The following is a 21,620-nucleotide window of genomic DNA, read 5'->3' as shown; positions in this document are numbered from 1 at the left end:
ATTTTTAATCAGTTATGGAGCACTAAGCAGCAAGGCTGGAATTTGGTTTAAGAGAATGATCAGGGAAGACCACCTTGTTCTATTTTGTAACATGCAGTGTTGCCCTCTCTCTTGGATTTCTTGCCTTGGCAGTTAACATGCTTAGTACATGGGTTCATTTACTGAATGTTTACTACATGCCAGGCACTGTGTTTTACCTAAATCATCTCATTTATTCTGCACCAAAAACTCAGTGGAAACCTGTTCCTGTTTTTTTAGGTAACTAAAGCTTAGAGAGGTGTATCCTTTCTCACCACAGTTAAACTCAACATTCGTGGGTATTATCACCCCAGTTGAGATTACCGTGAATCAACAAGCCAAAAGGATATTTCTTTTATCAGATTGGGAGAAAATAAGAAAAATGCTAAAAATTTGGTTGGCTTCCAAACAGAGAGAAATAAATCAAGTTCTTTCCTCACTGAATACCTGCAAAAAATATAACAAGTCTTGTCTTTGAAACTGAGAATGTATTCAGACTCAAATAATTTAAATACTCCTTCCAGGGGCCACCACTGGCTATTACCCATATCATCTGCATTCTGTTGGAAATCTTTGTTACTGCAATGCCCCATGTCTAGAGAAATGGTGAATCACTGGCAAGACACTTCATGTTTCCTACTGTTGTTTATACACTTTCCAGTCTGCGCATATGTAACTATATGATTGATTCATTTCTACCCAGGTTATCTACTCCCAAATGATTTCCATATTTTGTAGACTGTGGTCTGTAAATAAGTAACTGATGAGGCACCTGCCCATGAATCCAGTGAAAAAAGATGCATCTAAATGGTTTAAGCAAAAATAATATAGAGGTACTAGCAGCATAGGGTGGGAGTTTTCAAATGCAGCTGGAGGGACCGGCCTTGCTTCTGAAGCGTTGCTTTGCCAGGAGGTCACCGGTCTTGCCACACCAGTGCCTTTTCATGTCGCATGTATCACCTGCCTAAATGGAAATTCAAAAGGACAGTCTTCATCTGAAAATAAAGTCATGAGATACAGAGTAATCTTATAAATTAGCATTTTAAAAGAAAGAGAGCACATCTGTGGCTCAGAGTGCTTAATTCTGCTTCCTTGGCTTCTGTCAGTGGCCCTTCTTCTTCTTTTTACTTTTTTGTAAATTGCTCTTAGCCTTTTGTCCCCATTATGCTGCTTCCTGATTCCTTAACCACATGCACACGTGCACACATGCACAACAAACACATTCTCCCTGGCTAGCTTCTAACTTCACATCTTTTATGCAATAATCACATTCTTCAAGAAACAAAAAAAAAACCAACCAAAACTCTGGTCAATCTTCAGCTTGCAGAAAAGCATGAATTTCAGAAATGTTGTACTCAAAAATAGTTTTGGAACTTGGGATTCACTGTTTTTTCCCTGATTAGTAGAATGCATTTTACTTAGCTAATGTCACGTGATGAAAAATTGACTTTTGACAACTGATATACCATAAAATGGAAGCAAATGTAAAAAAAAAGTTAGAAACTACACTAAATTCTTGCTCTTGAATGTTCATAATGAAAATACTTATCTGTAAACCAGTAGGACTTGTGGTTCCCACAGTGTCAACATAGGGTTGTTGAAATTCTTGATTTGCCAGGCCTTGGCCTAGGAGAAACTTAGACTGAATTTCTATAGGTAGGACTCCACTGGTATGCATTATGTAAAAGGTGCCATGGTCTGGACCACCACCTTTAAAAGGTATGGGAATGCACTGGAAATCTCACTTCCTGCAGTTCTTTTTCAGTTGTCAACCCCTTCCCATAAAGTTTTAGAAAACTTGCCATTCAGAAAAGTCCCCCTATGAGAACTCATTGGAGACTCTTCTTCCCTCTGAGCTTGGGTAAACATTACACCACCTAGAAGGCCAGAAATTGTTTACACATTTTCTTAAAGGCTTTCTCAGATGTGCTTCTGAAAAGATTGATTTTCATGAGCCCACCAATGCCTCCTTTCACTTAATTGCTGGCAAATTGCCCAAACCCAGGTTATAATAAGTCCATTAGCGTAGAGACATCATTTGTTTTTTTCCAGTGCTGTACCATGTCTAGTGACATAACCCTATTAGCCAAGAGCAAACAACCAGACCCCTTATTTACATCTTGGTGGGCAATACCTAAGACAAAGGTGTCGGTCATTTAAGCTCCCTTGTTACAAGAGCACACACAAACTGCCACAATCCAGCCCCTTTAATGTTTGATAGTTTTTAAAAAAGCCATTAACGTTACATGCATGATAATGATGGTAGTCCTTTAAAAAACACACACAACAAAAACTGAAGGCATTTTATAGCTAAACAACTTTATTGGCTTTTTTGTGAAATAAAAAACACAAAACCACCATGGTTAAAGGCCATAGTCAGTATCAACCAAATGAACCAGCCACTTGGTTAAAGTAGCTGATAACAAACACTAGTGGATATTATTGCTTATACCCCAGGTTCATTTATATGTCCACTACATTTTTGGCAAGATTACAATCAAATGGGAGCTTTGGTTGTGTGAATTCAACTCTGACTACACACTGAAAATCAGCCTCTATCGTTTAATGACAGGATATATGCCGATTCTTCCTGAGTCTTGACATTTATCCTCTCATTCTGTCTCCTTTCTCCTTCCATTAATGATTTGCAACTCTATTGATGAAAAATTAAAGCAAATGCATTTACAACCATCCATCCATACTCTACTTCTCCTCTCCCTTGTAATGAAAGGGTGATGCATTTCTGGGCCTCTCCAAATTCTTGTATCTGGTATGTTTCCATTGTTGGTAATAAAAGCCCATCTATAATCTGGATAGGTTTCAAATGCATATGACTGTCAACCTTGGGGTTCAGACTCAACGGTCTCTTTTCCAAGTTCTGAAAGCGAGGGGGGAAGTCCACAGCCTTTAGCATCAATAAGTTGACGTCCTAACAAAATAAGCCCAAGCTTCCCAGCATCCCATGGTAGGTATGGAACCTTAAAAGGCTCTGTATGAGTGCTGTAAAGTTTTAATTTACAGAGCAGCAATGACTGACTGCCTCTCAAAAGCTCCCTTGCTCAGTACTTTGTATTTTAACACTGAAAACTCAGAATGACAAAGGGTCAGAATGAACTCACAATAGCACCATTTCCTAGACTCTTGGAATAAGATTCCTGTCTGCATTGGAGAATGCAGGGACCCCAGACCACCCAGCCTCCAGCTTTGTGCCTTCACAGGCCCCGCTGAATTTCAGCAGGGGTGGGTGGTCTGCCTTAGCCTATTTCTGCAGCAACATGGATTTTCCCTGGGAAGAGTTAAAAAAATGTCTTACAAATGAAGTTGGCCGCAGGTGAGAGACCTGAGGAAGCTTGTTTCTGGTGGTGAGATGTGACAAGCTTGCAGACAGTGGGACAGAGTTCGGGGACCCTTGCCCTTACCCAACTAGATTCAAGTCAGTAGAGAATCTGCATGCAGAAGCATGGCAAGATCAAGGAACGCTGAGAGACATACACCCTAACACAGCAATCCAAACACCAACGCTCTTATGGTAGCTTTTGTATTCAGGTCCACCAGTGAGTTTGCCCTGAATAGTGCTGGGATTTAATAAGCCCTTCTAATGCTTATAAAGATTATCGTCTTGAATCTAGACATTTTAAACAACAGAGGGTTTGATATCACTATATTTTACATGGCACACATAACCATACAATTACTAGCACTTAACACGGCAAATATTGTAAATACACATTCTTGGAGTTGACTTGGTAATTATACCAGTATTATTTGGCAGAACAAAGATTAAACACTCTCTAACTTGCACTTTGGGGAATTTCATTCCAACCCTTTACTTCACAACAAAAGGATAACCCTCTAATTATGTAATAATGCTCTGTGATCTTGTGGGCACAGAGAATCACAGGGTGACTTCATGGTTAATTTGTGGCCTGTAAAATAAAGTAATACACAGTATTTTCATTTCAACAAAATACAAGAGACCATATAAAAATATTTTCCAATTTGGAATTTGAAACATGAAAGCTGGGTTTTTTTTTTCCTTTGTATAAAAAGAAACAAAACAACGGACCGAGGTTTATTAAGCCTTCTAACAAAAAAATATACATGTAAGTTTAAGGAATGCAGTGAGCGTTGTCAACTTCCCTTTTTGTCCGGGCTCATTGATGGTGAGCTTGTGCTTTGATCCCAACCAAGATAAATGCACAAAAGTGGAGGAGGATCAATGCCTGAAACCTGAACTACATCTTATCACTAATAATAAGACTAATTTTACAGTAGTGCTTTTAAACATGGTGTGTCGGATTACTGACTTTTTTTCCTCTTCCTCCTCATGCAACTGCTGGAGATGAATTCCAGAAGCACCACTTTCGTCTCGAGTGATGTTTGTTTAGTGCAATATCTTCCTTCTCTCGTTCCCTTTTCACACGCTGGTAGTGGTCTTCTTCCTTCAGGTACCACACAGGGGGCCAGCGGTGGCGCTCAAAGTATTCCTGGTTGTCTGGTGAAGGAAAGGAGTGGATGATCACACTGCTGTTCATTCACTGATTGCTTCTGTGTGCTAGGCTCTCTGTTTAAAGCGTCACATATATGATTATCTTATATAGCCTCTCCACACCTGATATGCTGGGACAGTGACTGAGGTCTTTTGCAGACCATGACACTGAAGTTTTGAGAGGTAGAATCCCTTGCCCTAAAGTCATGGAGCTGGGCACAGAGAACCTGAACCCAGGACCACTTGATTTAGTGTGTAAGCTTGCTCCTCAGCCTGCCTCTCTGGACAAGGCGGAGCTGGCAACCTCAGCATGCTCCCCAGAAGGGCCCTGTGAGCCCCACTCCACCCAAACCACAAGCTTAAAGTCCTCTAAAGGGAATTCCCAACCTACAGCCCTGTGTCATGTCACACGGATATGTGACCACCAGCCAGTCACAGGATTTCTCCATAAGGTCGCTGCCTGTGGGCCATGCTCCTTGTCAAGGGCAAGGAGGGCATCGATTCGGTAAGAGGTGATAAGAGTTGGATAAGTGGGGACCCCAAAGTCTCACCTGCAGATTTCGATTTGATTTCCTTGCGGAACTTGGAACAGACACTGTTGTAGTTGGTGCAGATGTGGTGTAGGCACCAAGCGGCCAACTGGTGGGCATTGTGAAACTGCAGGGAAGTGACCAAAAATGGGTCAGACTCTTTTTTTCTAGACTGGGGCCACAAACAAACAGGAAGCAAATGTAGGGGCCCCAGAAATAAGGCCTGTACACTAATTCAGTAAACACCTTGTTCTGACTTGGACTGTGGTTCTTATCCAAGCCAAGGATAGCGTTTGGCACACCACTCCCTTATCCCCTGTGATCGGCGCACCAAAAATAATCACTGTATCAGATCAGGAGTTTAAAGTACGTCTTGCCCTCCCACCCACCTCGCCACCTGGCCCTCTAGTATGATAAGTGACTGTGGCCTCTGGAAGGCACCAGCCAACAGCAGAAAACAGCAATGTCATCTCTGTTTTAGGAAGCCTGGGCAACACAATACTCTGTGTCGCATGTCAGAGCTCAGCTTGCTGGGGCCAAAGATCCGAAAGAGGAGACCGTGGAATGTGTGACTGTCCTATACCTGTCCTTTGGTTACATAAGAAGAGCAGGCGGTGGGGGCATGAGGGGAGGGATCTGAACACTCCACCCCTCCTTTTTGAGCAGGTGCTCAGGGACGTGGCATTGAGGTAGCTGTGACTGAGAAAGGCCCGATGCTCAAATATTGACAGTCAACTACCCATTCCTTCCCCAGATTTGGCAGGTCTCCTTCCCTCACTGGTTTAGTCTGTACCTTTTCTCAGACATCCATTCTGTTGTCTGTTGCTCTTGAAGTTTCTTGGATTAGAGGACACTTTGAAACCTACAGCCTGGCTTCTTCTGGGGCCCACATGGCCCTGCCCAAAGGCCACGAAAAAAGGCAAAGTCTTTAGAAACTAACTCAAGAAACTCTCTGAAAATCACAACCCCAGCATCACAGGCACTTTTAGTTGATGCTTTCAGCTTTTGATATTAGATTTCTTTCTGAAAGTAGGATTGAGATAGTGGTGTATTGGAGGTGATTTGCACCTGCTCAGGAGAGTCAATTGTGCGTATTTCTTACCTACTCTGAGTTCAGTGACTTCATGTTGTTCAAATTGGTCAGATGCGAAATTTACACCATGGAAATTAGAAAATGCAACAAGTCAGGGTCCTACCTGTCACCAAGCTGACTGCTAAATACTTACCAGAACTAATGAATGAGCTAAGATATGGGAGACTGCATTTTAAACTCGTCCTCCCAAGGCTTGTCAGAGCTTAGTATTAATCATATTATTTCCTTGCAGGGTGAATGTGTGGGCAGGGTGGGGGAGGGAACAGAGCATGAACACAATGCAAACAGAGAGACACGACTACAAATCATTAGCTCAAAGGGACTGGCTCTATATAATATTCTGCATCATTGCATCTTCTCTAGGAGGAATACTGATTGGACAGAGCATACATCACAGACTATCCTCCAGGCCTGTTTAAAAGACCCCAAATTCCAAGATTGGACAATCAATGGGGGCTTGCTGATCCTACTGCAACTGACGTCTATTCTCAGTTGTTATTGTAACCTACATTAGGTTGTTTTTCCACATTGGATTCTACTGATAGGTGCTTGTACCTATTTCTCTCACTTGCCTATAATTGCCTAGAGTGATGACTAGTATGAGGGAGAAGATTACCAACACTTCACAGACTGAACAGGTTGCTGTAAAGTTTTATTCCACCTTTTCCCCTTTTGAGCCTGAGCCATCTCCTCTGGCCACAGTTGGAGTGGTCCGAGTAACACCTGCTCTGTGCCTTCCTCCTCGCCCCGAAACCACCTCCTCTCTCTTGACTGAGAAATATCGATTTAAATTGCCTGACCTAAGACTTAGTAAATCCCTGCCCTAACTGACAAGAGGGAACAGAGAAAGCCAAAGACAACAGGCCAAAGAAAAGACTGACAGATTTATCCTTAGTTCCTTCAGAGTGTAAACTCATTGTTGATAATTTTAGGCCAGGGACTAGGTAATCCGCGGCACAGACTAATGTGCCGTGCACAATGAGAGGGCTTCCAGTCTTCAGTGCTCTTTCTTGAACATTTTCTCCCACCTGATTCCCAGAATAATCTGTAAGTCAATAGGGTGTGAATTACCATCCTCATTTCTTAGAGATAAAGAAACTGAGGCAGAGTTCATCTCTGTTCCTTGATTAACTTATTCGGTGACAAAGCTGAAGCCGGATCTCGGACCCTCCAGAGAAGAAGAGTACGAGTGTGTGCTGGGATTACAGAGTCACGTGGTCAATACTAACAAGTGCGGATTTTAGAAAATGCCGGGGAGCTGCAGTGAGATGTGGGGCCGAGTGGGACTCCATGGAATCCTAGAAACTGATCTTGGCCAACACACGTCTCGGAATTTTAAAGAGGAGAGACAGCCCTTTCCCTAGGACGCCCCGAGTTGTTCTCCCACATGTGAAGCTGATGCCTCGGGGGACAATGGGGCTGGTGTGGGGGTGAAGTCCTTGTTGTCTTTTCAAAGGAAGCCCAGCAGGGTGAATGATGCATGAAATGTAAAACTCTCAGATCTTCGCAGTGGACACAGGGGCCTCTGTGACTCAGTGGTGACAGCTTTATTTAGACAGATGCAACAGTGGAATGTTTTATCAGCATTAAATGAGCCGGTCGAACACACTTAAAAGGTGAAAAGCAAAGTGTTACAAACCTGGGCCAACTCCAAATAAGAGAGCACCTCCCCGTCAATGCCCACACCACTCATGGCGGCCTTGGTCAGCTCCTGAACTGCGTGCTGCTCTGGGGGAGAGAAGAAACAGGAGAAAGTTAAACCTTCCTCTGCAAGCCAGACATCTCGCCTGGAGGGGTTGGTCCAGGGCCACCTAAGAGGGGAGGAGGTAGGGAATACAGTCCTGGAAGCCATCCTAACTGAATCTAAGGCCCATTCTGATGTGTGGCCTTTCTGCGCATGGGGCTCTGGTCTCCAGCCATTACACCAAAGACTCTGGGGACACTTGTTAGCACATTTCATAGCTTATTTCAATAGGCAGAGTCCTCCCTCCAGGCCTTCACTGTCTAGTATGGTAACTACTGGCCACAAAACTATTTACATTTCAATTAATTTAAGTTTAAATAAAATTAAAAAAATTCAGGTCCTTAACCACCACTAGCCACTTTTAAGCGCTCAATAGCCGCATGGGTATCGGACAAGGCAGACACAGAACGTCCCAGCACTGCAGAAAGTTTTCTTGGACAGTGCTGCCCTAGAAAGCACCTTCCTAGACCTCCCTAGACCCTCTGGTATCTTCCTGTCGGGCAGTTTCCCCACTCACTGCACTCTAATTCTCAGCACTTTCTGACAGTGGAGAGGCTGAGTAACAGGAATGAGTCCATATGCACAATTAAAAATGTGACTGCATACGTCTGTCTCCACAGCTGCCGATGGGCGACATATTGTCCAACCTCTTAGATTCTAACGAGTGGGGGGACCATCAGCCAGAAGTGACAAAACCCCAGTTGGGAGAGCCATTTCTGCTTGGGAGCTGTGCCCAAGGCTCCTCAGTTGAATTTGAGTTGTGGTTCCGAGACTGAGCTGTCGTGCCTCCGTTTAGGCTGCCACCTGCCCCTGGGATTGACAGGAGTGGGTAGGCGAGGCCCTGCATTTCTAGCTCCTTGAAGTTGCTGTATTTTTTCCCATCTATATCATTGCATCTGCTCTTCTTATCCAGTATATTGCCCAATCATGCTTACTTTCTGCTCTGGCTCTAAATACTTGGGAGTCAATGTGCCTCTATCTGGTCAATAAGGCATCTAGATTTCAGTGGTTTCTTTGGTACACCGTTTTTCAGCTAGGTTGACATAGAGCTATCTGGAACTAAATTTCCCAGAGAAGTTATCAGGCTTTTTAATTTTAGGTAACTGCAACATTTCTTGATATTCATTCAACACTTTGGCTTGCAAAGCATTTTCACCCCAGAAACTGCTTTTCGACACTATCCTAAATACTCTGTATTTATATTAAACAGTACACACCAAACATTCTAAATGATTAAAAGAATCATCCTAGGAAGCCATATGCTAAATAATTATAACAGTAATAAATAGCATTTAATAACAAAGTAAACATATAGAGAAGTCTATAGTTCATAGGAGAGGGTTTCTTTGGGTCAGTTTCTTTCATGGAGAAATCAGGTCCATGTTTTTATAACCATATTAATATTTAAGAAAAAATGGCACTACTTTGAGATTGATCACAGACCTTGTTCAATGGATTTGGCTCCAAATTGCTTTTGACTGTTAAAAAAAAATCCAATTTATCCTTAAAGGACAAATACTTGTAAAGGCTGTGAAGATTCAAATGATTGAGACACATATTCTGAGAAAGGAAATTGCTCATCGCGGCTTCCTAGAGTTACTATTTAAGAAGCAGTACGTACTCCATTAGACCTATGAATTCAGGTGTATTAGTTAAAAACAGTTTTTAAAAAATCAGATAGCAATGCTTCAACTCTCTCTTGCTTTCTGAGGAAGAAGGAGGGTGGGGAAGGACTCTGCTATCCTGTTGGTTGAGTGTAGTAGAAATGTGGAATACGGAGAAATAAAGAGAAATAAATCTTTTTTCCAAAAGATATTACCAAGAAATCAAACACAACTATGCCTGGTTGGTTTGTTCATACACTCATTTCCATTCACTTAATGATTCAACAAATACTTATTGAGAAGCTAATATCCCCAGGCACTTTTCTGTGTGCAGAGGTCAGCCCAGGAAGCAACACAGGCACTATCGCCACTTGCACGGTTAACAGGAGTCAACTAAATGTAGCAATAAACGCCCAGATTGTGAACTGACACCACTGGTGAACGAAGCTGAAGGTTTAAATATAAATAAAAGGTGTTTGAGTGCATATATCCTATTTAGACCGGCTTCAGCTTACCAACTGAACAAATCTAGAAATGATACATAAGATTTTGTGAAGTTAAGCCAAGTTTCCCCCCCTTTTTTTTTCTTTTTCCCAAAATGATCTTGACAATGTCAGAACATTTTCTAAAATAGCTGTAAGAAAACCACTTACATAATGCTGACTAGGTACCAGATACTTAACTCTTGAATCTTCACCACAGTTCTACAGTAGAATACCATTTTTCCCATTTTAAAGAGAGTGAAAGCTGAGATAAAGTGGTTAAGTCAAGTATGGCATCAGTAAATGCTGGAGTCAAAACCTGAACCTAAGCAATCTGGCTGAGTAGCTTATGTGCTTAACTACTTCTTCTCCTATTGCCTCTTTCTTAAAGACTGTGTCTGAGTGCACATTATGAAGATTAACATGGACACAAGAGTGTTCATTGAAATTCTGTGGTCCACAAATGAGGCAGCGTGCACGGAACATGGGTCACGAGGAGAGGGGCTGTGCCTTACCCATCGTTTTATATTTGCATCACCTACCAGGGCCTGCCACTAAGGAAGAGCTTAAAAATATTTGTTGAATTGAATTGGGCTGTCTGATACATTTGATCAGTTCATATCATCCTTTACAAGACTGTCCTATACCAGGTGATAAAAATTGATTTCATTCCCTGGAAACCTTATTTTTGTTTAAATGTGGTTTTGATAAATACGACAGTCGGATACTGCATGGCCCCGAGTCATCAGCCTTACCTGCAAGTGCAACCAAGTGTGGCAGGCAGAATCTGTTTGCCAAGGCAATTAATTCCAGTGGGTCCAGGTCCAAGGTAGGTGACAACTGCTTGGTATAGAGATAATCCAATACCGCTTGCATTGACATCTTGTTTATGTTTGGGAGATACACCTGAAATGTTATTTGAAAAGCTAAGTTCTGAGGAAGAAAGCAGTGGGCACATTTTCAGGCTATCCTGTTTATAAATATCCCAATTGTGTGATTCAATATTGGCAAGTCTGAAACACCTGCTTTGAGGCTGTGTATAGAAGTCATTCACTATTTACAGCTTTACACATAACAGTTTGATTTGTAGATGACAAAAGAGTGGGGCTGCCTGACAAAGCCTGATTTGGAATTTTTAAATGGCTATTTGGACTTATAAATCAGACAAATGGGCTATAAATGTACGATGGCATTATGGGCCCTTCTTGCCAAGTACCTTATAATACTCTATTGTGGGGAGAGAAATCTCCTAGCAACATGACAGGTGTTGGGGAGAGCTGCAAACTACACTGTTGCCGACGCGATAGAGCCCAGCTCTCTAAGATGTCAAAACCAGAGGATATGCGACCACCCGAGTTGCCACAGCGACTGGTTTGAACCCAACATTCTACAAATATATGCTAATATGTTATACACACAATTATTTTTTCTGTGGCACAACCACATAGATTCAGAACTACTGGAATATTAACAGGTATCGGTAGATTGAGAGAATCCAGAGAAATCCTCGCCTGGGACTCCGGGGGGAATAGCTGATTGGTAAGACAAACCATCCTCTGTAGGATTTCCCTAATCTCCCTCCTGAGTACCCGTAGTTGTTACCTATATAAATACATGCTGGAGTTTGCCATAGAGCCAGGGAGTTCTGGAGGTCTGGGCGCGGATCAGTGAATGGGGATAGACACAGTACAGCAGCTATTGTTCACTCCAGGTCACCAACTGCTTGAAAGGGGCCCTGATGTTTACTATTGGAATGATGATGATTATAAAAATTAGCCTTACTTGAAGGCCTCCTCTGCACAAGGTACTGTGCTAAGCCATCCAAATGCATTATCTAATTTGATCCTTGGAGGAAGAGATGATTATTTTTGCCACTTTATAGATAAGGAAATTGAGGTTTAGGGAGGTTAAGTTGCATACCCAGGGTCACAGAGCTCGTAAGTAATGACTGGGATTTGAAACAACCAGGGAGTATAATTCTAAAGTCTATGTTCAGAACTGCCGTGCAGTACTAGAAATCCTTTATGGCAAGGGAGCAAAGGGTTGGGTTACAACACAACACATTTCATTAATAGCCTTTATGAATTAGATTTCTAAGTTCAAGAGAATGAGCAGTTATAAACTTCTTAATTCTGGTATTTAATAATTCTCTATACAGCATATAAAGATACAAACCTATAATTATATATAATTACATCTATATTTCATATCCAATGCTGCTCTCTTTTTCTGTATGTATATATGTATGTATCTATGCATGTGTGTATACGCACACACAGGGCTCTTATCCAATGCATCCTAGTGGTATAGTTCCAGAATTGTTAACGCCATAGAAACCTTCTACGGTATTCTCCCGCACCGCCACCAGCCACCTCAGAAAGGGAATATCCTTTCAGACAGAACTTTCCCTTAATGTATCAAAAGAAAGTCACAGAAAAATTCCTATAAATGTTTAGAAAATTATCTCCCTCCTTTATACACAAGGGGGGACCCAAAAAACCTGGAATTTATTTATAAAACATGGTGTATTTATTCTTATAAGTTTAAATTTTAGCCACCTTCAAAGAATACTTTCCATTTGATGCAGTATACATATCAAAACTTTTTTCCACTGCTCAAAACAGCTTTGAACTCATCGATTTTGATGCCTTTTAGTGCTTCTGCCTTTTTTGTTTGTTTCACCTCTTCCACATTGGCAAACTGTTTCCCTTCATCAGGGAAACAAAAAAGTCGCTTAGGGTAAGATCGGGTGAGCAGGGAGGGTGGGACACAGGGGTCATGCCATTTTTGCTCAAAAACTGCTGAACACTCAGTGCAGTGTGGGCAGGTGCACTTGTAAATCACCCATCATGAAATAGGCAAACACACTGGAAGAGTTTTAAAAAAATATTTACTGAGGCTGAATGCAGCCTCTCACAACAACACCAGCTGGCCCACTGACACAGTTGGGTTCCCAGAACACTCACCTAGTGGGGGGAAGCCTGTACTACAAGGGGCCTGCCCTCCAGAAGATAATTCTGGTTTTTTGGGTCCCCCTTGTATAGCCAATGCAAACAATTATGATTCTATAACTAAGGTATATGGGTTATTACTATCAATGATTTAACAAGTGTGACCATTTCAAGTTTCTAGCACAATCTCTGCAATAGATAGAACTTGGCAAGTAGAAACTATTACTAACATTATTTTAAAATAAAGAAGCCATTGTACTGTAATTAATTGCTATTCTAGTGAATCTAACATAAAAATGTTTACATGCACATGCATTTATCTTATACAGACATGAATTTATTTATAGAAACCCACTTGTTTTTGTATGTATGAGAAGATAGCAAAATTTTATTTCTCTAGAATGGTGTTTGGATCACTGCAATTTTCTAGGTAACTGAAGGTTAATTAGGTTGTAAAACTTTAAAATTTGAGCCATTTTGAATGAGAAAGTACAAAGTACATTATATAAAGTGCTAAGTGCTATAAAGTGTTAATAACTATAAATGTAAAAGGTCCCAGAGCTTCCTGTGAAGCCCTGCTCTCTCAGAGATGCAGGTGTCTGCTACTTCTAAAAATAAGGGCTTGAAGGACAGGGCAGGAGGCTGGGGCAGGCCCAGGGGTGTCACTACAAGGCTGTATGACATTGGACAAATCATTCACCCTGTAGGACTCTCAGTTTACTCATCTGTTACATGGGGGACATTGGAATAGATGATATTGAAAGTTTTTTCTTCTTCACTGAGATCATGGATTTTGATGATATTCAGATGACTTTAGCTGTGTGTGTGTGTGTGTGTGTGTGTGTATGTGTGTGTGTATGAGTGGGTTCTAAGTCATGGCAAAATGGACATCCTAAATTAAAAAAAAAATTTATTTCTGGCAGCAGGAGATGACGGATTCTAGCAAGCAGCCTCGCCTCAATACTCTCAATGTCTTTGGAGTGTTCTGACATTAGTAATCATTTGTGACCTGCTGCTTTCTTCTTGCTAATGATGCCAATATTTTTTTTGAAGTAATGGCTCTTTTTGGAAAATAATGTTAAGGACTTTTGGAAGTAATCAGCACATAAGAATAAACTAAAAGCAATTTCATAGCACACATTTTTTTTTCTCATGGTTGATTTTTTTTTAAAGCTTGTGTCTGTAACTTCAACATTTATAATGTACTGTATAACTATAAAGAGACCATTTTATAGAACTTTTAAAAATAATATAAATAAAGCTCATAAGAAATGGAATTAAGAATTTTGCATTCTACCTGCTTGATGTAGCTTTAAAAAAAAGTAATAAAAGAGACTATAATGCTACTCTAAACAACGTTCCATATTCCAGTTCAGTTGGTTTAAAATTTTAATTGCAAAGATCAGCTCAGACTATTAGGCTTATAATTAGAGACAGTCTCCCAGAGAATGAGAAAATATTGTAGATCCAGAGCATTGCTTACCACAACCCAGGCCTGCATTTTTAATAAACCACTTGCTGAGTACCTCTGGGAGAGAATTATGCTTACTGCTGTATTAAAAGTAATGAGAAAAAGATATGTAAAATAGTGTCTTCTTAAATATTAAATGACCAAAAAAAAAAAAAAACACCCCAAAGTAACATCAATGGGCATATTTTATTCTTTTCTGAAGATGCAAGTAAATTCTACTAATGCAAAAAAATAGGCTGAATTTTGTTGGAGAAGTCACATTTTCACAATACAAAACAGAGTTAAAAGATGGCCTAGAGAAGACAAATCCCAAATGCAAACATGGGCCCATATCAACCCTGAAGCGTTTCCTGGAGTGTTTATTGGGCATTGAGTGCTCTTCCTACCCCTATAACATCTCTACCAGGAAGGGAACTGGGGGCTTTAACTTAGGGGACAAAGGTCTTTAACTCCTCATTGGTAAGCATTTAACAAGAATCCTCTAGAATAACAGGCACTAAGAACCCTTGAGCATTTGGTTCTAGGCACCAAATTCGATGCTTTACATATCCACTCTCATGCCCTGCCTGCCCTTTGAAGAAGGTTCTCCTGTTATCCCCATTTTATAGATGCAGACCCAGGTTTAGAGAGGGCTGGTCACTTGCCCAAAGTCAAGCTGAGACTGAAGTTCAAAACTACATAACTATTGTAGTCTATACTGGAGATAAAGACAAGGAGTGAAAAAGGGCGGGAATACCAGCCGCTCATGGCGTTCTTCATATATTGGCTAGAGGAATTTTGGCACAGACCTTTGGTTGCTTGGTTCCAGGGTCTTTGTCTTTTGAGTTGGATTGAATCTATACATACTTGTCATTAGCCTCAGCTACAGCTCTAAGTGGTGGGCGACCTCCTCTTCCAGGGGCTTTGGGGGCAGGGCTCAAAGGGCGGCCTCCCGGAGAGGCTATTTAACAGCCACATATGTGGGTGTTCACATTCGCTGCCAAGTTTTTGTTTTGGTCGCCTCTCCTGCACATTTTAATCTGGAGACAATTACAGTCCATTCTGGGAAGGGATAAAGGGGATTAGCATTTGTGAGGTCAGCTCTGCCAGTGTCCCTTTGTGCCTGGGTTCCCGACCTTGATCAACTTTGCTGGGTTAATCACAGGCAGGCTGTCCACAGCACCATCAGCAGGCCTTTCAGTGAGCTGGAAAGACAAGGGGAGCAGGCTTCTGGTCTCTTTATCACTAGAGATTATTGAAGTCAGTGAAATGCTCTTTGGATGAAGTTTTACTAATCGGTGGCTTCCTCACATTTTTTTTTTTTTTTGGAAGAGGCAAGGATATAATCAACACTGTTGATATCAAAATAAGACTAATGAGAGCCACCAGTTATGTAATGTTTATGAGATGCTTTGCAAGTATTCATTGTTTTACCTCAAACCACACTGGGCTATTACCATGTTTTCCAGATAGAGAGACTGGAGTGCAGAAAGGTGATCACTTGCCCAAGGCCACCTTGCTCTTACATAGAGGAGCTGATTTTGAGCCTCCCAGCTCCTTTCCTGGGCAGCCTGCACGAGCTGGAGTAGTCTCAGTAGCAACTCTCCAAAACACCTCTGACAGCACAGGAAAGTTTTCATTTAGTTACAAGTGAGAAGCTCCTGATTCATAATGGCTGACAGATACCGGGAGAGGTCATCAGGGTATTCTAGTGTCTTTTCTCCAAACAGCAGACAGCCTTTTGATGGGGGTTGGTCCAGCAGCTGAAGTTTGTTCTGGAAGCAGAAGTGTGGCCCAGTGACCTCCTCTTCTGCCCTGGCCATCGGCTTGTGATTCTAGGATCCTGTTTCCCTACTTGGGGATGCAAATGCAAGCTCCTGGGTCACAATGGGGGTGCTCAGATTTCTGGTGTGAGCATCTCTTTCGAAAAGTTAGGCATTGTATTTTGTATTTCTTTTAAAACTTTGGAGAGGTGCTGAGATAAGCAAAACAAGCCTCTTACGACAATAAACTTGATGGGGTGTCCCGTGTTTTTTTTTTTTTAAAGATAGTCAAAAAATATTTGAAAAACTCAACAAAAACACTTGCTCACCTCTAGACTAAAGTTAGAAGGGTTTGAATGAAATTTTCCTCTCTTTTCCAACTGAGTTTATAAAAAGATGAAGATACAGGGTCTGCAAGATCCAGCTTCTTCTGCTATAAGAATATCCCTCCTTCGGAGATAAGGCCAGTGTCTGACAGGTGACCGGGGGCTTCACTAGACCGAAACACTTTGCGAGATGTGTCCAGAGGGGTAACCATTTGCTTTGCTACTGTTTCCCTACTGTCGACGAACCCTCAGAGAGGGTTAGTCAGGGCAGAACCACAGGGAGTGTCATAGCTCGAGGGGACCTCAAGGGCAATCTAGTGCATCCCTCATCTTGCAGATGAGGGGCATGAGGCACAAAGAGGTGGTTTCTTGAGGTCCCCCATCTGGTCAGGGCCAGAGCTGGGCCTCGGATGTGACCGAAGAAACCGTTCACTGTCCTGACCTTCAGGAAGACGGGTTCTGCCTGGGCACATTTGTTAAAAAGTGCGGCTGGTCATGTTTTCAGGGAAGAGAGCTATGGGCATGAAAGGACACACATGTAAAGCGCTTAGGGGCTCAGACACGATAAGGGAACAATAAACAATGGCTTTCACAACTGCAGAATGAAGAAGAGGGTGACCTGACGCTCAGGCACTGCCTAAGGAACTAGTTCATGGAAGTAGCTAAAGAATTGAAGTCATCTGGCTAATGAAACACTTTATACGTAACACACATGCACATTTATGAAGACATCGCTTTGGCATTTCAGAAGGCACATACCTCACTGTTGGCGCTTTCCACAAACGACCCCCCGAACATGGCAGCCATCCACTGGCAGCTACAGATCAGCAGCGGTTTGTGGGCATTGATGGCTCCATCATCCAACTTAAATGTCACATCTGCCCAAGGAATGAGGAAACACCACCGTGAGCCAGGCTCGCTGAGAGTTCCACCCACATTCATGGGTCTGCATCTCTGGCACTCTCTCTTCCACGGCTGTACTTAGTGATTGTCTGTCAGCCTCTGCCCGTGTCATACCCAACTCCCTGCATGTTCTCCAGGGATCAAGGGGTCAACACTCACACATAGTGTCACGACACAAATTCTCTAAACCGTAAAGAAACATAAAGGAGTAGTTTTTTCCTCCTCCCCATTATGGACAATTTCAAACATCTACGATAGTGGAAAGAATAATATAACAATTCATTTATTTCATCGTTAATATTGTTCCATGTTTGCTTCAGCAATATGTGTGTATATGTGTGTACTTTTTATACGTATGTAGATATTTTTAACAGAGAGTATTACAATTCCTTCTTAACTACTTTATCAAGAGTTTCTAAAAATAAGAACATTCTCCTAGATAACCACACCATTATTACTGCTAAGAAAATTAAAAATAATTCCCTAATATCACCCACTATCTAGTTCATATTAAAAATTTTCCAATTATCCCTAAATGGTATTTTATGGCTTTTATTTTTTCTTAAACAGAATTCAGTTGAGGCTTCCCCACTGCATTTGGTCATTACGTTTCTGCGGTAAGGAAAGCATGATTTCATCGACTTTAGTTAAGGTCCACTGCTTAATTTGCTGCAGGTTTGAACATTTTTTTTCCCATTAACTTTCAAGACTGCTTCTATACCATGATGGTCAATGTTTGGAGTAAATATTACTCATAAGCTTTAAACTTTATGAATAGCCTTAGTAACCACTTACTAAATGTATATTATCATGGCAGGCATTATGAAAGATAAAGACACAAATGAAGTATACATATAAACAGAAGTCAGGAAGTCAAATTTTAATAATGACACACACACACACACACACACACACACACACACACACACACCCAGAGGACAACTTCAGAACAAAAATAGTACAAGCATGGCTATGTAATTCATCTTGGATACAGGCCACCTGCGTGCTTAAGCAATTATGTAAGGACGCTGTGGGCAGATACACATAGTTATCAAAGACAAAGAAGGAACAAGAAAGGAGTGTGAGAACAAAAAAGAAGAGAGGATGGAAAGAGATGAGGCACTCCTGATAGGAACGCAGAGGGTCACCAAAGTTGCCTCCAGTTTTTCAGTGGCCACAGGACAAGAGGTCACTGATTTTTGTCACTGACCCTCAGTGCTAAGGGTCAGTGGAGAACAGATTTGGTTAGGAACGAACCCTGAAGGGGAACTGTAGGCATCAAGCCGACTAGCTCAGGGTCGGGGTAGCCTCACCTACCCTCAGAAGCTTTGTGATCTCATGGCACTGCATGGGGAGAGGCTGGGTTGAAATTCTGGCTCTACCACTTACAGGTTGCGTAACCACAGGCACGTTACCCAACTTTCTCTGTCCCTCAGTTTCCCCATCTGAAAAATAGAGCTAATGGGATTTAGCCCTTAAGTCTGATGAGAATTACATAAGTAAATATATCTAACTTAGGCAAGTAGGGAAAAATAAGTATTCATATGTGTTAGCAACAGTTATCTTTTCACCTACTTATGTGTGGCTAATGTTTGATCAAACATAATCAAAGGTATCCACGACGGCCGTTGGACCCCCTCACCTGAGAACGTCCCCTTGCTGAGACACTCTTTTATCCGGTTGGCCTTCCTGACGTGAAATGCTTTCGTAATCTCCTGGTTCATGAAGGCTTCGTTGTTCATGATGTTTTCCACCATCATCCTCAAATCAAACATCTCCAAGATCTCTGCAATCTGAGCCAGGCCCAACAAATCCTTTTCTTTTTCATCCAGTTGCCCTGTGTAAAGAAACTGGAGCAGGGTCCGGAAAGGGCCTGGCTGGACCGATGAGTCCATCCTGACCACAGTCACGGGGCCCACTCGCTTTGAAATGGGATTGACTTGCATTTCCTTGTGCATGCTAATAAACCCCTTACTCCAGCCTGCCAAAGTCTGTGTCTCCAGGTTCAAGGCCTCGGCTTCCAGCTTCACAGGCTCCTGTTGGAATAGGTTCTGGCTGGAGGACTCCCACTGGTCAGCCTGAGGTGTCCTTGGGGGGCCCTCCTCCTTTTCTTCATCTGGGTCAACACTCGATGCCCACTCCTGAAAATCACTGCTCTGCTTCTCCTTCTCACAAGCAACTTCATTCCAGTCTGGGGTTTCTTCATATTCCATTAAAAAAAGGTCATAAAATTTGGAAGAGGAGGTAGCGAGGTAAATTCGGTGTGCAAAGATGTGCTCCTGGTCCTGAAGGATGAACAGGACGTCGGCACACAGAGGATTGTCCAGTAAACAGGCCGCTTCGTTCGTCCCTGTGGAGGGACATTCTGGAACTTTGATGACCGGTGGAGGGGCTTTTGGAGGTAGGAATGGTGCCTGAAGTAAAGGTTTCTGAACCTTCTTTAAGTGGGATTTCCAGAACTGCAGGTGCCGGCGGGAAATCAGTGCCGCTCGGATTGCATTGTCAAACACATCCTTGATTCCAAACTGGTCAAAAACGCTCGTTTCATAGTATGGTATGCCAAGTTCCTTTGCAACCTCTCGGCCTTTTTCAGGGGGCAGAATATCTGCTCTCTTTATGGGCCTGAAAGAGAATATTTAAGAAGTTATTACTAGCTTTATTTTAGGAAAAAAGTAGTAACCAGGGTCTATCTAAGGACCTAACTGAATTATACATTTCAAGTCCTATGCAGGCTTTTAATAAGGCTCTTGAAAAATTTACTACCAACCTCTAGCCTTTCAAACATAAAGGACTTATGACTATAGGAAAAAAATGCTTTCAGTAGTGACTACAATAACTGAGGTAACAGCCATTTACTAGCTATTTGATCCTGGGAAAGTTACTTAATCCCTTTAAGTGTTGGTTCTGTCATCTGTAAAAGAGGAATAATAATAATGAGTACCTATATCTTCAAAGACTGTTAAGAGGTTTAAATGAGATAATATGCTTAGCACAGTACATGGTCCACTATTACTTGAGCCATGTTAACTGTTATCATCACCACCACCATCGTCATGTTATGCTTAAATTTTGCTCTATAACTTTCAAATGAATCCATGTCCATTTTCTCATTTGAGCCTCACAATAACCCTATGGGTGTTATTTTCATTTTACATTCTGAAGGAACTGAGGAAGAGAGTTTAAGGGTTTGACTGAGGTCACATTTGCAAGTTGCTGAGAGACCTCTACTAAGCAGTCAGAGTGTAGATTAAATGGTCCATATCCAATAGCTCAATATGTTTTCCATAATTTGATTTGTGCATCTTCTTTCATATCTTTCCCCTTCCCTTTTCTTCCATTCTCTTTAGTCAGGACCTCATCATCTTTTGCCTGGATGAGTGCATTAATCTTTTAACTGGTGTTTCTTCACACTCTCCACATTTTAGCCCACAGTTCTCACTCCTGCATGAAAAATCCTTACATAACACAAGTGTGACTTAGCCGCAATTCTTCAAAAAAAATTTTCCTCCAGATCCACAAAGCTCATGGAATACACTGTACATCTTTTGGGCGGGCACATAAGACAAATTTACAATCTAATCAAACCCAGGAAGGCCAAACCTTTGGAAGCAGTACAAGTAGAATAGTTCTGTGATTATTGCATAACCACAGCAAAGACACAGATGGAATCTGGAACAAAGGTAAGATGTGATCTGTCATCCTCTTGACAAATGCACCCTTGACTTTGAGACATACTCTTAAGAATTGATCTTCCTAAATAAATATTTGGCTTTCAAGTCCAAAGATAATGTGTGTGCGACAGTCACTAGTCTTAGGGGAAATAAGGTAATACTGGGTAGAGTTTGGATTTGAGAAGACCTGGATTGAAAAGAGGAAAAATTGTAGCGTGTCACAGAAGTGGGAGGGAAGTGCAGGGAAGAAAATGAAATGTCAAGGCTTGTTCCTGGGGGCATTTTTTGCTCCTTGTTCCTGGGACTGCCTGGAAGATCACTAACTGAGGACACTTTTTCAAGGTTGAGCTCAAATATCGCCTCCTTTATGCAACCTCAGAACTGCTTTATAGAAGGGCCTCGTCCATTCCACCGTCCTGCAGAACTGTGTAACTCCTCCAGTCCTCCACATGCCCGTGGTTGTGAGGCCTGGTCATCTTAACCTATTCTTTTATCCAGAAAGTTCTGAGGCTGGGTGGTCTCTCATTTACCATCAGTCTTCTTTCCTTCTCTGTGGCTTCTAATATTCAATTCCTAGTCTGTGTACTTAAGAATAG

The 21,620-nt window shown here is 41.8% G+C and overlaps 1 protein-coding gene across 3 annotated transcripts in view; it reads right to left on the bottom strand.

The window, feature by feature from the left end:
- Positions 1 to 2,358: 2,358 nt before the first annotated feature.
- The window catches only part of RHOBTB1 (Rho related BTB domain containing 1), a 104,526-nt gene continuing 85,264 nt past the window's right edge, over positions 2,359 to 21,620 (bottom strand). For all 3 annotated transcript variants that reach the window (XM_054572739.1, XM_054572737.1, XM_054572738.1), the window contains 6 exons: positions 18,996 to 19,975; positions 17,210 to 17,328; positions 10,716 to 10,866; positions 7,770 to 7,858; positions 5,059 to 5,164; positions 2,359 to 4,513 (listed from right to left, as the gene is read on the bottom strand). In XM_054572739.1, the coding sequence (XP_054428714.1) occupies positions 4,344 to 4,513; positions 5,059 to 5,164; positions 7,770 to 7,858; positions 10,716 to 10,866; positions 17,210 to 17,328; positions 18,996 to 19,975 (1,615 nt within the window). In that variant the 3' untranslated portion in view covers positions 2,359 to 4,343. The remainder of the gene's footprint in view (positions 4,514 to 5,058; positions 5,165 to 7,769; positions 7,859 to 10,715; positions 10,867 to 17,209; positions 17,329 to 18,995; positions 19,976 to 21,620) is intronic.

This window comes from Pteronotus mesoamericanus, unplaced genomic scaffold (assembly GCF_021234165.1).
Source record: "Pteronotus mesoamericanus isolate MK-2021 breed Mesoamerican mustached bat unplaced genomic scaffold, CSHL_Meso_final contig_24, whole genome shotgun sequence".
Taxonomy (NCBI): domain Eukaryota; kingdom Metazoa; phylum Chordata; class Mammalia; order Chiroptera; family Mormoopidae; genus Pteronotus; species Pteronotus mesoamericanus.
The sequence above is the reverse complement of the archived record's forward strand: the minus strand, read 5'-3'. Positions and strand labels throughout refer to the sequence as shown.